The sequence below is a fragment of the Mastigoproctus giganteus genome, chromosome 13 (assembly GCF_048544385.1).
Source record: "Mastigoproctus giganteus isolate SK-2022 chromosome 13, ASM4854438v1, whole genome shotgun sequence".
In the NCBI taxonomy this organism is placed as follows: domain Eukaryota; kingdom Metazoa; phylum Arthropoda; class Arachnida; order Uropygi; family Thelyphonidae; genus Mastigoproctus; species Mastigoproctus giganteus.
Window position 1 is genome coordinate 148957965 of NC_143587.1, and position 15548 is coordinate 148973512.

General features: G+C 37.4%; 1 protein-coding gene across 3 annotated transcripts in view; it reads left to right on the plus strand.

Moving 5' to 3' along the window:
* LOC150076514 (trafficking protein particle complex subunit 11-like) overlaps positions 1 to 15548 on the plus strand; it is a gene marked incomplete at its 3' end in the record, with an annotated part of 510629 nt that overhangs the window by 271745 nt on the left and 223336 nt on the right. For all 3 annotated transcript variants that reach the window (XM_090388020.1, XM_090388018.1, XM_090388019.1), the window contains 2 exon segments: positions 3366 to 3448; positions 7574 to 7652. In XM_090388020.1, coding sequence (XP_090244146.1) covers positions 3366 to 3448; positions 7574 to 7652 — 162 coding nt within the window.

A 15548-nucleotide genomic window follows, 5' to 3' on the forward strand; every position in this document is an offset into this window, starting at 1 on the left:
TCATAAATATGGCTAAAGGTTTGATTACATCCTTTTCTGCCTCCTTTAATATAATTTGATTGATCTCAGGTGTTTTTTTTATATTTAACTTCAATTTTTCTTCCACTTCTCAGTTATCACAAAATCATTTAACTCCACATTGGAATTTGATGAACTTCTGGTTTCTCCATCCCTAAAAATTCGTCACATGTGAATGTAGATAAAAAATATCTACTAAGTTGATCAGCAACCTTAGCAGGGTCATAAATAACTAAACCATTGATATCAAGTGGGCCAATGTGATTCATCTCTTCTTTCTTTAAACAAAGAATTCTTTGCTGGTTTTCTTTGCATACTTTGCCAAAGCCTTCTCCTAATCTGCCGTAGCTTGCCTAACCTCATTTGTTACTTCATTGCAGGCTAGTGTATACTAGCATTGGCTTCTGTATCACTTAATAATTTATATGCATCTCATGCATTTTCCCCAGCCTCGAAAACTAGCTCTTAGTTGGTATAAAAAGCCTAGTAGCTTCTATGATTACACCCCTGAATTTAGAGTTTGCTGTTGATGACATCAGGTGATCTCACTGCATAGAATTAAACACTGTCTGAGACCACTGTAGTTGCCTTTATGAAAGCAAAAGCAGTTCCCTTTGACCTTGACATTAGTTACATCTTTAAGTAAGTCTCACATAAATACACTGTGATCACTTCCACCTAGCAATTCTTTTATCTGCAGATTCTTAATGCAAGGAGATTGCTGCTGATGGCCAGATCAAGAATATTTCTTTCTCTTATTGCTCTCTAACATTCTGGTGTAGAAAACAATCATCCAGTAAATCTTCAAAAATACTGTGTGTGTGTCCAACCACAAAGACCAGTCTGGAATGAAACTCTCCATTATAAGACATTCTGATTTGTTGGTCTGCTCCATTTTTCTGTCTTGTTTGTTATATTCCTCACAGTCATTTAGCCTATAAATATTCCTATTCTCATTTTTGTTTTTCCAATACTTATATCACACCAAACTGACTCAGCATTGCGCTGGCTGCCCATGTCAACTGGATGCATTGCCTTAGATATGTATTTCTGAACTAAGCATAACTCCTCTTCCCCTCCTGTCCTGTTTGTCCTTTCTGCACACTACTTTTCTGTTACCTTTTCTAAACATCTAATTTTCATTTTCCAGGGAAGTCTCTTCCTTCTCAACTTTCTATCCTCTTTTTCCTTTCCCTCTCCCTTTCTTCCCTACTTCTCCCACTTATTCCTGTTTCAGTTCCCAAAAGTACCCTTGGCTTTCTAGTGTACAGTCCCTGGCACACATCCATGTGTAAAGGGCATATCCTTTGCCACATGGATGCGTGTGTTCAGAGGTGGGGGACCAGGCATCTCTCACCCCTGGCCACAAAGTTGGCAGGTGCCAGCATTCAACAGACACACCCACAACACACCCACACCCTCACATACCTCCCACTGGCTTTGGCACATGCCTTACAGATGAAACTGCAGCATATAGGAACCCTGGAGACCACATGAAAAAGAAAAATACTTTGAATGCTTTGTCCTTTCTCTACACAATGTACTCCCATATTCAAATTTTGCATCACTTATGTTTGGCAAAACTAAGTTCTTGATATCCCTATAATGTCTGCATTTGATGACTTAACCAGTACTTCGAATTCATTGAATTTATTTTCTATGCTTCTAGCATTAGTGTTTTTGCATTTTTTAGCACTAATACAACCCATGTATATGCTTGTTCCATGACGATCCCAAGCAGGTCATGAAAACCCAACACCTTACTTTCCAGGTTACTGCATATCCTAATGGAAGCAGTGCAGAAATCACATACACTTGTGATTTTTGCACTACCTGCAATTTCTATTAGTCTGTGTTTTTTTTTTTTTTTTTTGTTTGGTAGTTGTTGGCGCATCGGCTTCTGTGGCCATAGTGCACCTCCCAAGGTTTTTGCAGTACTTTGATCCAAGCCCGAGGCGGGAATCGAACCCGCGACCTTTGGGTTGCCAGGCAGGCACTTTACCCACCTGGCTAGCCCGGTCGGCTATTAGTCTGTGTATCTCCCCTAGATAGCAGTTTTTGAATACATCTAACACTGCCTCAATAGCATGGGCAAATATTTTTGCATCCTTTCCATTTAAGTGTATCCCATCCCTGTTAACAAGTTCAGATCATGCTGAGAAAAATTCTGCCCATGGGCTTTGCACTCTCTCTGTTCAGGATTGTTGCAAAGCACAGCCATGGTTTTTAAGGTTCTGTCAGCAGAACAATGAAAACATAAATTTACATGCATGCTCACAAGAGTGTTAAATTGTATAAAAAAATTTTAAACAAATATGAGATTTATAATTAGTGTCAAGTACTTAAGAGAAAGATGTGAGGAGGGCAATAGGTGTGCAGCAGACTACAGAAAATGTACTGTGCTATCAAATTGAAAGGATGAAACCACTGCTGTGGAACCCTGGTAATGGTACAGAGATTTATGCTATAATGCATTCTATTCATATCATATAATTTTTTTACATGCCTGTATATATAAACAGTAAAACTATTATGAAGACGAGTAGAAATAAATATATGCCTGTAGACATAATGGCTGCTTATGCATATCCAACAAAATGTCATATAATATACAGTGTGTGATAAGTATATGTAATAAGTTCTTGTTTGTACTCTGACACGACCACCAGGTCAGTGGAGTTTCCAATAAATCATCTAAACAAACTCTGTATTTAGCAGTCACGGGCTTGAACCCTGGTCCACTCAAAGAGCGCGTACTACTGCAATCTTGCTTCTGAACACTCGGCTACATCAGGCCTGTAGTGCCAAAATGTAAAAAAGCAAAGAAACAAATAAATAAACAAGGGCAGAAGTAGAAAAGGAGAGTGGAAGGATTATGTATCTAAAAATGTTGGAAATATTAAAAGGCATTTTAATATTTAAGAAATTTAAGAAATAATAAATCTAGTGCCACCTCATCCCTCCAATGCCAAAACAGTGTGAAATATCACAAATAAGTTACAATATACCAACTACAAAAGAAGGAACAAATAATAGACAACCATTGTATCCAATCTCATCAGAGGGCTCTGGACACAACAGCCGCGAATATTATTGAATTTTGATTGTAATGCAAATTATGGCAGCAGATGACTTACACTTGCTCAAATGCCAGCTCACTGAAGCAATAATATACACCATGGAGGTCCTAATGCACTAAAAAAACCAGACTGCTGCCAAAGAAAGAGAAATAAAATAGAAAATAATTTGATTATAGAGGGCAGTATGAGCAGTGCACAGCAACTGTTGCTATTTATATATATATATATATATATATATTAAACTTTTTTTTTTCTGTTTATTGAAAGATTTAGAATCTTCAGAGTCTTATAAGGAAGAAGAAGGGATAAAAGCTCTTCAGTATAAGGAAGCCAATGAAGTTGATCATTCTGTAAGTATTTTTATCCTGTAAGTGTCCATTTTTTATTTATTTAAAGTTTATTTAGTCCAGTGATTATCGACCTTGTATAATACAAGTTCATCAAGAAAAGATGCAATAGTTATGCATATATTATTTGATACATTGGGCTGACACTGGTCAGTTTCATGTCATTAACTCATTTTTGAGTACGTGTGTGTGTACTATTTTTTTCAAGAAATATGTATGTTTTGCAAGTTCTATCAGTGCTGTATCAAACAAGTTGCTTCTGTATATATACAGGGTGATTCACTACCAGTGCGACAAACTTGCAGGAGGTGTAGGGGGCACAAAGACGAATCGGAATCACATAGCATTGCGGGGTCCGAAATGCCTTCATCATGCAGTAGAGGACGTTGAACGGGAGGTCGCGTGAACAGCGATCCTGCTGGAAGTCAGCATTTGCAAACCGTTTCTGTTGAAGAAACCAAGTAGCAAAAGTTCTCCGGAGTGGATAATCTGCAGGCTCCAATGATTGGACATGTTGCAGATGGTATGAACTCATATGGTTTGTTGACAGTATCCTCCATACAGTGGATTGGGAAATACTCAATCGTTGGCCTATCGCTCGAGTACTCGTACTCGGATTGCCTTCTGCAAGATGTAGGACATTCTCCTCATTGTCTGGCATCCTCGTCGTTCGCTCTTGATTCATGGTACCTCTCATGAAACAACCAGTCTCACGTAACCTTCTGTGCACACGTGCGAAAATCGTATGACGAGGAGCACGCCTGTGCGGGAAACATTCCTGGTACAAGCGCAGTGCAGTGCACCCATTACAGTCCGCAGCTCCATATGCGAGGTGCATGTCGGCCAGTTCAACGTTTGAATACTCGTCCATCCTACTGCCTCAGGAACCGGTTCGCAAATGCTGACTTCCAGTGGGATCGCTGTTCATGCGACCTCCCGTTCAACGTTCTCTACCGCATGATGAAGGCATTTCGGACCCTGCAATACTATGTGATTCCGATTCGTCTTTGTGCCCCCTACACCTCATGCAAGTTTGTCGCACTGGTAATGAATCACCCTGTATATATATACATTCTCTGGAATTTGCTTCTATCTGTTAACTGTGTTTTTTTACAAGTAATATTTGTAGAGAATAAGAGAAATTTACCTCAATATGATGCGTACAAAATTTGTGTTAAACTGCTTTTAATTTTTTATTGTTTTTTAATTGTGTTCAATTGATTTTTTTGATTGTTTTTTTAATTATTTTCAATTTATTAATTTTAATTGTACTCATTTTGTGTTAATGTTAAAAATAATAAATTGAAAATAATTAAAAAACAATAAATTAAAAGAATTATAAAATTTAATGACTTAATATCCGTATTTTCCCTTTCGAGCGTAAAATTGAGTCTAGGGTGAATGAATGTAAATGTCTTGAATAGTACTACCATCAGTAATAACAAGAACATTGTCTAAATACCTCCCATAGTATGTGATACAGGGTAAAAAAAGGCGTCAAATGTATATGCTCAGTTGTTGAGAGATAGACCTCTGATGTTAAGCTTCTTAGACTCATTCCCATTATCAAACCAAAAATTTGTTTGTTTACTATGTCTTGAAAGGTGATATAGTTTGGCTTCAACTAAGAGTTTAATTAAGCGAAAAATTTCTTTAATAGGAAGCTTCGTATGTGTTTTCACTTAATTAAACTCTTAGTTGAAGCCAACTATATCACTTTTTTAGACAAAGTATACAAACAGCTAATGGGATTGATTCTAAGCGGCTTAATATCGAAGGTCTCTCTCTCAACAATTGAGCATATACATTTGATGCCTTTTTTACCCCGTATTTGATTGACTCCTCATTTGGCAGACCTCAAAGAAAGAGGATGTTAATGCATTTCGAGCATTTTTACATAATTAGCAAATATGCACAAGAAAGGTCAACTTTCTGTTAATATATAATCTTCAAGAATTTAATTTCAGATTTAATGGGATAGTTTCCATTTAGCTTGAGAATGAGGTCAGATGAAGGTTTCACTTATAGCAGCAGTGGACTTACACACTCTTTTATGATAATACCCTGTGCCCATTGACTAATGCCCAAATTTAGCCTTAAAAGCCAGTGCAACCAGGTTTAAGCTGGTTGCACTGGCTTTTAATTACTCACATATTGCATGATTGACAGATGCTGCAACATAAAGAGCATGAGGAACCAATGATGGTAGCTGATTGAAATTGAATTTATTCTGATGGTGAAAAGTGTTACCCTTAAAATAGGTCCTTGAGAAACTCTTTCCTCTTAATGGTAAAGGGGCTCAGTGGTAAAAATAACTTGAAAGTATCCAGTTTCAAGTTATTTTCATCTGATTTTAACATATGCTCTTTGATTTAGTAGTCTTCCCCTAATTAAAAAAAAATAAAGTAAATAAAAAAAAAAAAAAACTTGTGCTAGTCTCCTGTACCTTAGATGCTTCTGCTTTAGTAAAATCTAAAACAAAAACACATCTTATATTTGTACACATTCAGTTTCATAAGTAAGATGTATTATTCTGATAATGTTTTAGGTTAAAAGTATTTAACCTGATGATTGTCTTTGGCTGTTTGGTAACTTGATGGGAGGGGTTGTGTCGCTTCTGTTGTATTTGTAAATTCCTCTGATTTGTGTGGTCATGTTAGAGTGTGAACAGAATATTTTTTAAAAAACAACTTGTAAACATTTTCCTTTTCAAATCCTATTTGAAAGGGTAAAATAGGATTATTTTATGTAGTTATTATATACGGTCAGTTCTGCTATAACGCAGTACATGTATTCCTAAAAATCTCTGCGTTATGGTATTTCACACATTAAAAACAACAAGGCTTATTTGAAAAATAGGGATGGGGCAGAGCACTCAAAAAAAAAATGGTCAGTGTGGTAAGTAAAACACTAAAAAAAGTTAGAAACCCAATAAAATTTTCTAATACAGGTTTAAACATCTTAAAGTTTTAATAAATAAATATTACAATAAATATAGCACTGCAATATATACATACTAATTGATATTTCTGTTCACTGACTTTTTTTTTTTATTGTAAAATTTAAAACAGTAAAAAAGATAAGCTATCAATAATAACAAACATGGCATGCACAAATTGCACAAGTGTGATAATGAGTAAAAATAAGAAGCTTAAAAAATAGGAAAGAAGAGAAGATTCTGAAAATTTATTTATGTTTTTTATGGGATTGAAGATTTCATGGAAGGGGAAAAAAAAAAAAAAAAAAACATTTCACCATAATAACATAAAAACCTACAGAATTCCAGCTATCGGTATTATCGCAAATGCAATAAGATCGAGTTTACTACCTGTTTATAATTAGATTGCACTAACAAGAACATACAATAAACCGGGAATTGCAAATTGTTTTTGTTTTATGGTAGTGACTTCCAGAAATATGCTCCTCTGTTCGCGTTATCCCGCCTCATGAAATTTCTGTTCGAGCAGAAAAATGCGATCTCCTGAATACCTGAGTTGGCCTACAAAATCACCTGTTATCTTGTGAATACAGAATACAGTGAATTGCAACAGTGATTTTCCAACGAATACAACTACATTAAATGGGAAATATAGCTCTCACACATTTGACATATTTTAAGGTTCGTGAACCTGTATGTATTGCTGCGCAGGTTGCTACGTTCAGCTTGGTGCTGGGTTTGTGTTCACCTGGTGTTACTTGTGAACAGAATTATGCATGTGCCAATGCGAAAATCATGTTATGCTCATATTGTTCCCTAATATATCAGTCACGTTGCAGCAAATTTGCATTGCAAAAATGCACGTTTAGCAGAACGGACTGTACTGACCATATTATATACTAATCACTATTATATACTAAGATAGTTTGTTAAAGACATTCTGTCAGCATGCTGGAACTTAAATAATTCTTTATTCTATCATTAACTGTGTTCATTAACATTTTACCAAAAGTTTTAATTTCCATTTGGTAATGTTTTATAATTTAACATTAGTTAAAACTAGTTCAGATTCTCCTTTTTCTACTTACATCATTCAGAACAAAATCACAAATTTTTTACTGTTCACATGGAAAGAATCACAAGGACATAAAAAAAAATTTCACATATTTTTTAATTCTGTATGATTTCAGATGCTGATAATTTCACTTTTGAGTAGTGCTGTTGCACAGTTCAAAAAGTATAAGTGCCCTCGTATGAAGAGACAGCTTGGTAAGTACTTTAAAAAAAATCATTTTAAGGAAATTGAAAATATCTTCTCTTTCTTCACTTTAGGTTTGTAATAATGTTTTGTATAGCTTAAAGTAACAGAATTTATGTGAGATGTGGTGATAAAGTTCCCCAACTGGTGTTGTTGTGGTCATGTCCAATCCGATGAGTTTGAAAATAAATAAAAGTGGTGTGTTGTAGTTCAAGCTTCCCCCAACAGATGGTGGTACGGAGATTGTCCAGTAGGTTGGCAGGTTGCAAGCATCAACCAGTTGCATTAGTAGCATTAATGTTCCATGTCATGATTTTGTAATGGAGCAATGAATGAATATCAAACTTTGCTTAAACTGGGAAAGTCTGCAACTGAAATTTATGAAATGTTAAAAACTTTATGGTGATGAAACATTAAGTTGTACCAGTGTGCTTTAATGGTATAAATGGTTCAAAGATGGACGTGAGGATGTTTGCAATGGCCGAAGAAGTGGATATCTCTCAACTTCTTAAAATGAGGACAGAGTTCAGAAGTTTGGAATAGTGTTGTAAGAAATCATTGTTTGACTCTCAGAATGGTGGCTGATAAGTTGGATATGAATAAGATGATTTGGCAAATTCTGCAGGAAGATTTAGGTTAAAGGGAGGTCTGTGCAAATTTGTGCCATACAGCCTCAAATAAACAGAAGCAATGAAGAGTGCTGTCATGTGAAGGCTTCATTCTTGTCTGAATGAAGCCTTCACATGACAAGAAAATCATAATTTTTCAAGAAAATCATATCTTCAACTGTGCTGTGAAGAGATGAGTGTTGGATGTTTCAGTACAACCCAAAGATGAAGCTTCAGAGCATGCAGTGGACTTTAAAATCATCAAATCATAAAATCACCAAAGCCCAAAATGTTTCATTTACAGAAGTTTGGGAACAAGACGATGCTGACCATGTTTTCCAACAAATAATGTGATTCTTAAGGAACTTGTACCTGAAAGGGGGCGAGAGAGAGAGTCAGTGCTGCATTCTACATAAATACATGTGTTTTAATAATCTTAATAATAAGTACATGAATGTAGTATTTCTTGGGTGAAGCCATAATTTTGAGCAAAAGGCAGTTGGTCCTTGTTGCATGGCAATGCTCCCACCCATTCAGCACTGGATACAAAGATATTTCTCATGAAACATGGCATTATATAGATCAACCATCCACCCTAATCTTCTGATATAACTCCAGTGGATTTCTTCCTCATTAAGTGAAAATAGTCTTTAAAGGAAAGCGATTTCAGAATGTTGAGAACATAAAAAAAAATGTAACTGCCAAAGTGAATACCATGTGTCTCTTTGGAGTCCTTTGCTGACTCTTTTCAGAATCTTTTTGAATGGTGTAATAAGTGCATTTAATCAGATATTGATTACTTTGAATAAAAATAAAACCATTTTTGAGCTCCTTCAATTTGTGTTCTTTTTATTGCACCAGTATATTTAGAAACTTTATTGCCAACCTCATTTACAAATTTTGAGATGAAAGAGTAAGCCAAGTTACTCTTACAAAGATTCTAATCACTTGTTGGCCATTTATTATTATTTTTTTTTTGTTTAGTTAAGGAATTGTTATTTTTAACAAGGATATAACTTAATGGTATAGCGGAGTAGTTTTCGACCTTTTTTTTTTTTAATAATGGCACCCTTAAGTAATTTATTTTATTTTGTGGCACCCCCTACTCAATTTTCTGCCTGTTAGATCCAATTCTCTGTGTGTGTGTATATATATATATATATATAGCATTAGTAGAGGTATACGATGCAAGAAAGCAAGCTTATGCAGCATCAGCCAAAAAAAAAAAAAAAAAAAAAAAAGGCTCAGATTTCACCCCTCCTTTAATTCCAAATACCTATCCAGCTCGGCCTTAAATTTATTTAGGCTATCAACTTCCATAACAAAAGATGGAAGTCTGTTCCACCAATCTGCTGGCTAAAGGCAAACTTTCACACATCTATCCTACAACTGTCTTTCCTCAATTTGAATTTATGCTCTCTCAAGTGCCCTCTCATTCTAAACAAGAGGAAGAAGAATCCCATCAGCATTGAGCATGCTCAAACCATTCAAGCCTTTATACACCACAATCAGATCACCTCACAGATGCCTTGTCTCCAGACACTGTAATCTGCAAAACTTTCTTTGTTAGAGCAACCCTGTGTTCCATTCACTAATCTTGTTGCCCTTCTCTGTACCTGTTCTAACAGCTCTACATCCTTCTTAAAATGAGGCCTTCAGACCTGTATACAGTACTCAAGGTAGGGCCTAACCATTGCTTATACAAGGGGATAATCACCTCCTTATCCCTGCTAGAAAAATTCCTGTATATCATTGACAAGACACCCTGAGATACCCTTGCAGACCGTCTACACTGCTCACAAAATTTCATATCTGCCTGCACAATTACACCCAGGTCCTTTTCATTTTATACCACTGTCAGTGTAGTACCACAGAGTTGATATGTTACTCTGGGGTTACTGCTTCCCATATGTAGTACTTTACATTTGTCAATGTTAAACTTCATTTGCCACCTCTCAGCCCATCTGTTCAACTTTTCTAGATTCTTTTGCAACAGCGTACTGTCATTAGTGTCCTTAACAACCCTGCCAATCTTCGTATCATCTGCAAACTTGGACATTAACCGTGATATACCATTATGACTATCATTTATAAATACAGAAAACAACAATTGACCCAGCACTGAACCCTGAGTGACTCCACTAATAACATTAGTCCACAATGAGCAGTGTCCATTGATTACCACTCTGTTCTCCCACTCACCCATCCCTTTATCCATAGCAGCAATTTGCCTCCAATGCCACACTGCTCCAATTTGTGCAGCAGTCTTCCATGTACAACAGTATCAAAAGCCTTTCTAAGATCCAAATATATGATATCAAAGTTATTCCCTGCATCCAGTTCCTTTGTGACCACATGATAGTATCCAATCAAATTGGTCAGACACGACCTCCCTTTGACAAACCCAATGCTGTGTCTTAACTATTACTGTTGTCTTGTCTTCATGATCCTGCAATGCTTCTTTAACCAGTGATTCCATTATTTTCCCTGGAACACAAGTTAAACTAACAGGTCTGTAGATGTGTCATCTTTTGAACCTCCTTTGTGAATTGGTGATACATTTGCATACCTCCAGTCCATGAGGACCGTCCCTGAGTTCAAGGAAGCTCTCGTAATTATGGCTAAAGGTTTGCTTACTTCCTTTGCTGCCTCCGTTAATATAACTGGATAGATCCTGTCCACCCCAGGTGCTTTCCTTATCTTTATCTTCAATGATGTCTCCTCCACTTTCCCCTCAGTTATTACAAAATCATCCAACTCACTGCCAGAGTACAACTCACCTCTGGCAATCCCCTCGCTGAATAACTCCTCATGGGTGAATGCAGATGCAAAATACTCATTTAGTTGGTTAGCCACCTGAGCAGGATCATCAACAGTTGAACAATCAATATCCAGTGGACCAATCCAATTCATCCCTTTCCTTCTAGAGTTTACACAGGTAAAGAACTCTTTGCTGTTTTTCTTTGCATCCTTTGCCAAAGATTTATAATAATGTGCCTTTGCCTGCCTAATTGCCTTTGTGAATTGGTTACAGACCAGGTTGTATCTATCATAGGCTTCCATGTCTCCCATTAATTTATATGTATCCCATGCATTTTTCTTCTCTTCCACAGGTCTCATTAGTTCATCTGACATCCATTTAGGCCTAAACCCCGAACAATATTTCTTAGTTGGTATGTTAAGCCTAGTAGCTTCCAAGATTAATTCTTTGAATTCCTCCCATTTTGAATTTACTGTTGGTAACATCATCAGTTCTCCCACCGCACAGAATTTTAATACTGTCTCAGACCACCGTAGTCGCCTTTACGAAAGCAAAAACCCCACCCTTTACCCTTGATGGTAGTTACCTCTTTGAGTAAATCGCAATTCAGCACACTGTGATCACTGCCACCAGTGGGTCCTTTATCTGCAGATTCTTAATGCGTGAAGAATCACTACTGATAATCAGATTAAGAGTATTACTCCATCTAGTTGCCTCCCGAACATGCTGATGTAGAAAACAATCATCCAATAAATCCCCAAAAGCCTTGCTAGTGTGTGAGTGACCAACTCACAAATTCTAGTCAATATCTGGGAAATTAAAATCCCCCATTATAAGGCTCTCTGATTTACTGGCCCACTCTATTTCCATGTACAGTTTTTTATTATACTCATTAGAGTCATTAGGCCTATAACACACTCCTACTCTGTTTTGATCTCCCAGTGCTTATGTCACACCAAACTGACTTGACACTGCACTGTCCAGCAATGTCGACTGGCTGCACTTCCTTGCATTTTATGTGTTTCTTAACTAATAGCATAACCCCACCTCCCTTCCTATCATGACATCGATGATTCAACTGTTGATGATCCTGCTGAGGTAGCTAACAAACTAAATGAATATTTTGCATCGACATTCAAACATGAGGAGTTATTCAGCAACTTTATTGCTGAATAATACATTGCTGAATATTGCTGAATACACATCTGGGGAATGCCAGATGTGTATTCAACTCTGGCAGTAAGCTAGATAATCTTGTAATAACTGAGAGTAAAGTGGAGGAGAAATTGTTGAAGATAAACATAAGAAAGGCACCTGGGGTGGATGGGATCTATCCAGTTATATTAAAGGAGGCAGCAAAGGAAGTAAGTAAACCCTTAGCCATAATTATGATAGCTTCCTTGGACTCAGGGGGAGGAACCCATAGGCTGGAGATGTGTAAATGTGACCCCAATTCACAAAGGAGTATCAAAGGCTGGCACAAGTAATTATAGATGTGAGTTTAACTTCTGTTCCAGAAAATTAATGGAGGCACTGGTTAAAGAAGCACTGCAGGATCATCTCGACAAGACTTCAGTTATAGCTCAGACACAGCATGGTTTTGTTAAGGGGAAGTCTTGCCTAACCAATTTGATTGGATACTGTGATGCAGTCACAAAAGAACTGGATGCAGGGAATAACTTTGATATTATATACTTGGATCTTAGAAAGGCTTTTGATACTGTTGCACATGGAAGACTGCTGCACAATTTGGAGCAGTGTGGCATTGCAGGCAAATTGCTGCAATGGATAAAGGGATGTGGCCTGACCATTGCCTTATACAAGGGAATAATCACCTCCTTATCCCTGCTAGAAAAATTCCTGTATATCATTGACAAGACATCATGAGCTACTCTTGAAGCCCGTCTGTACTGCTCTGAGAACTTCATATCTTCCTGCACAATTACTCAAGGTCCTTTTCATTCTCTACCACTGTCAGTGTAGTACCACAGATTTGATACATTGCTCTGGGGTTGCTGTTTCCCATATGTAGTACTTTACATTTGTCATTTGCCACCTCTCAGCCCATCTTCTCAACCTTTCCCGATCCTGTTCCAGCAGCATAGCATCAGTTTTGTCCTTAACAACCCTGCTAACCTTTGTATTGTCTGCAAATTTGGACATTAAGCTAGATATACCATCATCAATATCATTTGTAAATACAGAAAACAATAATGGACCCAACACTGAACCCTGAGGGCCTCCACTGCTCATCGTGGACTAATGTTATTAGTGGAGTCCCTCTGAGTTCAGTGTTGGGTCCATTATTGTTCTCTGTATTTATAAATGATATTGATGATGGTATATCTTTTTTTTTTTTTTTTTTTTTTTTTTTTTTTTTATGTGAACCCCAAAACACGAGAGGTATTATAACCTATAGTACTTAGTACCGTGCTTGGGTTGGAGGTTGAGAAGATGAAAGAAGATATTTGTTGACATTGTACTTTAACTTCTGTAGATTGTAATTTTCAGGAAATACATATGAAGGAAGGTTGTTCCAGAAAACGGCAGTTGAATGAATAAATGAGGAAGATGAAAAGTAGGTTCTGTGGGTTTGAAGTTGGACAGTAAATGGATGTTGGCAGGTGGTGGCACGTGTTCGGACTGTTTTGAAAGAGAGCGGGAATTATTGAAGCCAATTCAGAAGAACTGCCCATGGAAGTATCTGTAGAAGAGGCATGCAGCAGAAACATTACGTCTATGAGAAAGCGAGTGGAGAGACTCTCTTAGAGATGAATCATTAATTAACCTAACTGCCCTCTTCTGAATGGAATCAAGAAGCCTGAGAGAGGTTTTGGGAGCACCACCCCAGATGTGGGAACAATATTCCATTGCAGGGCGGATTTGCGATTTATACAGAGTGAGCACTGTTTGGAAGAAAAGTAACGCCGAGATCGAAAGAGAAAACCAAGTTTTTTTAGATGCAGAGGAAGCAATATTTGTAATGTGCTTGTGCCAAGAGAGATTAGAAGTCAGGGTAATCCCCAAAAGAGATATATCATTTTGCCTAGAAATCGGAGTGTCACTAAAGATAAGCATAGGAGCAGAAGAATCCTTTTTGCAAGATATAAGACAAGACTGAGTTTTAGAAGGGTGGAAATCAACTAAGTTGTCTTTGCCCCACTGGAGAATTACCTGAAGATCGGCATTTAAGGAATTAGCAGCAGATTTTCGAGAACTTGAAGCTTATTGAGCAATGTGCTATCATCGGCAAAACTATGGATAGGATTTCCAGTCAATAGAAGAAGGTCATTGATATACAAGAGGAAAAGAGAGGGGGAAAGAACTGAACCTTGGGGGGACACCGGCATTAGTGGAGAAGTTAGAAGACAGAGAGCCATCTACCATCACCCTCAGTGAGCGATCAGAGAGAAAACTGGATAACCAATTACTAAAAACAGTTGGCAAACCATAAGATGGAAGCTTGTTTAGAAGACCTTTATGCCAAACACGATCAAAAGCCTTTGTGATGTCAAGAGCAACAACTTGTGTTTCGCCGAACCTTTCCATTGAATTAGTCCATAAATGGGTAACATAAGCCAGAATATCACCAGTGGATCGACACTGACGGAATCCATGCTGGCGATCGTTGATCAGACGGAAGGTTTCTAGGTAGTTTAAGAGTTGGCGGTTAATTGATTTCTCCATTACTTTAGAAAGAGTAGAAGTAATTGCAATGGGACAATAATTGGATGGGAGGGATTTGTCACCCTTTTTAGGAACTGGCTGGATATGAGCAAATTTCCAAGCAGAAGGAAAAACACCTTTGGAATAAGAAAGTGAAAAAAGGCGGCAAAGAATAGGAGTAAGTTCAGGAGCACAGGTTTTGAGAACAAGTGGAGAAATACCATCAGGACCTGGAGCTTTCTTAGCATCAAGATTCATTAAAATCCTTCTGATATCCTTTTGATGGAAGACCACAGGAGGCAATGAATGGAGCGTGTCAGGAATGGTGGGAGGTGTTTTACCAAGATCATTAATACATGAGCTGGAAGAAAAATGGGATGCTAGCAGGTCAGCTTTATCCTTGGCTGAAGTGACAACAGAACCATCTGGTTTGGACAGAGGTGGGAGCAGAGATGGGCAAAAGTTGTGGCCAATAGCTTTGGCATGAGACCAGAATGATTGGCTGCCATTAGGGCAAGAACAAGTTTTCTACTCTTAGCCTGTTCAAACTCTAGTTTGGACTGATTAATAACTGCTTTACAATTGTTGCGAGCTTTGGTGTAGGCAGAAAATGAAACTGAAAAATTAGAAACAAGCCAATTATGATATGCAACATTCTTCTCTTGGACAGCCTTAGCACATTTATTGAAAAACCAAGGTTTAGATAAAGGACGAGATTTTAAAGTGGAGTGTGGGATAAAGGATTCCATTCCTGCAAGAATAATTTCACTGACACGATCTGACCAAACGTTGACATCTGAAGTTTTGAAACAGTAATCAGACCAAGGAAAAGAAGAAAAGAAGTCTTGCAGGTCATCCCATTTTGCATTCTT